The sequence below is a fragment of the Cariama cristata genome, unplaced genomic scaffold (genome assembly GCF_000690535.1).
Source record: "Cariama cristata isolate BGI_N322 unplaced genomic scaffold, ASM69053v1 scaffold25163, whole genome shotgun sequence".
Classification (NCBI taxonomy): Eukaryota; Metazoa; Chordata; class Aves; order Cariamiformes; family Cariamidae; genus Cariama; species Cariama cristata.
Window position 1 is genome coordinate 2,730 of NW_009606982.1, and position 273 is coordinate 3,002.

General features: G+C 59.7%; 1 protein-coding gene across 1 annotated transcript in view; it reads left to right on the forward strand.

Moving 5' to 3' along the window:
- Positions 1-267, forward strand: part of LOC104158819 (potassium/sodium hyperpolarization-activated cyclic nucleotide-gated channel 3-like) — a gene marked incomplete at both ends in the record, with an annotated part of 2,687 nt that extends 2,420 nt beyond the window's left edge. The window contains 1 exon segment of the mRNA XM_009696571.1: positions 137-267. Coding sequence (XP_009694873.1) covers positions 137-267 — 131 coding nt within the window.
- Between the last annotated feature and the right edge of the window lie 6 nt (positions 268-273).

Sequence of the window (273 nt, forward strand, 5' to 3'; positions counted from 1 at the left end):
ATTCACTCCAGGGTCTTGCTTCCCTTCGGCACACTGTTGAGGTTTTACTGTCCCTTCCCCACTGCCACCCTCCCCTCCGTGGTGTTCCCGAGAGCCAGCGCTCCCGGGTTTGGTGACACCGCTGCCTCCCACCCAGGGAAGAAGAACTCCATCTTGCTCCGCAAGCGAGCTGAGCACAGCGCGGGGCCCATGAACAACGAGATGATCCAGCAGATTGTGAAGCACGACCAGGACATGGCCCACAACATCCAGGACCTGCAGCAGATGGCAATG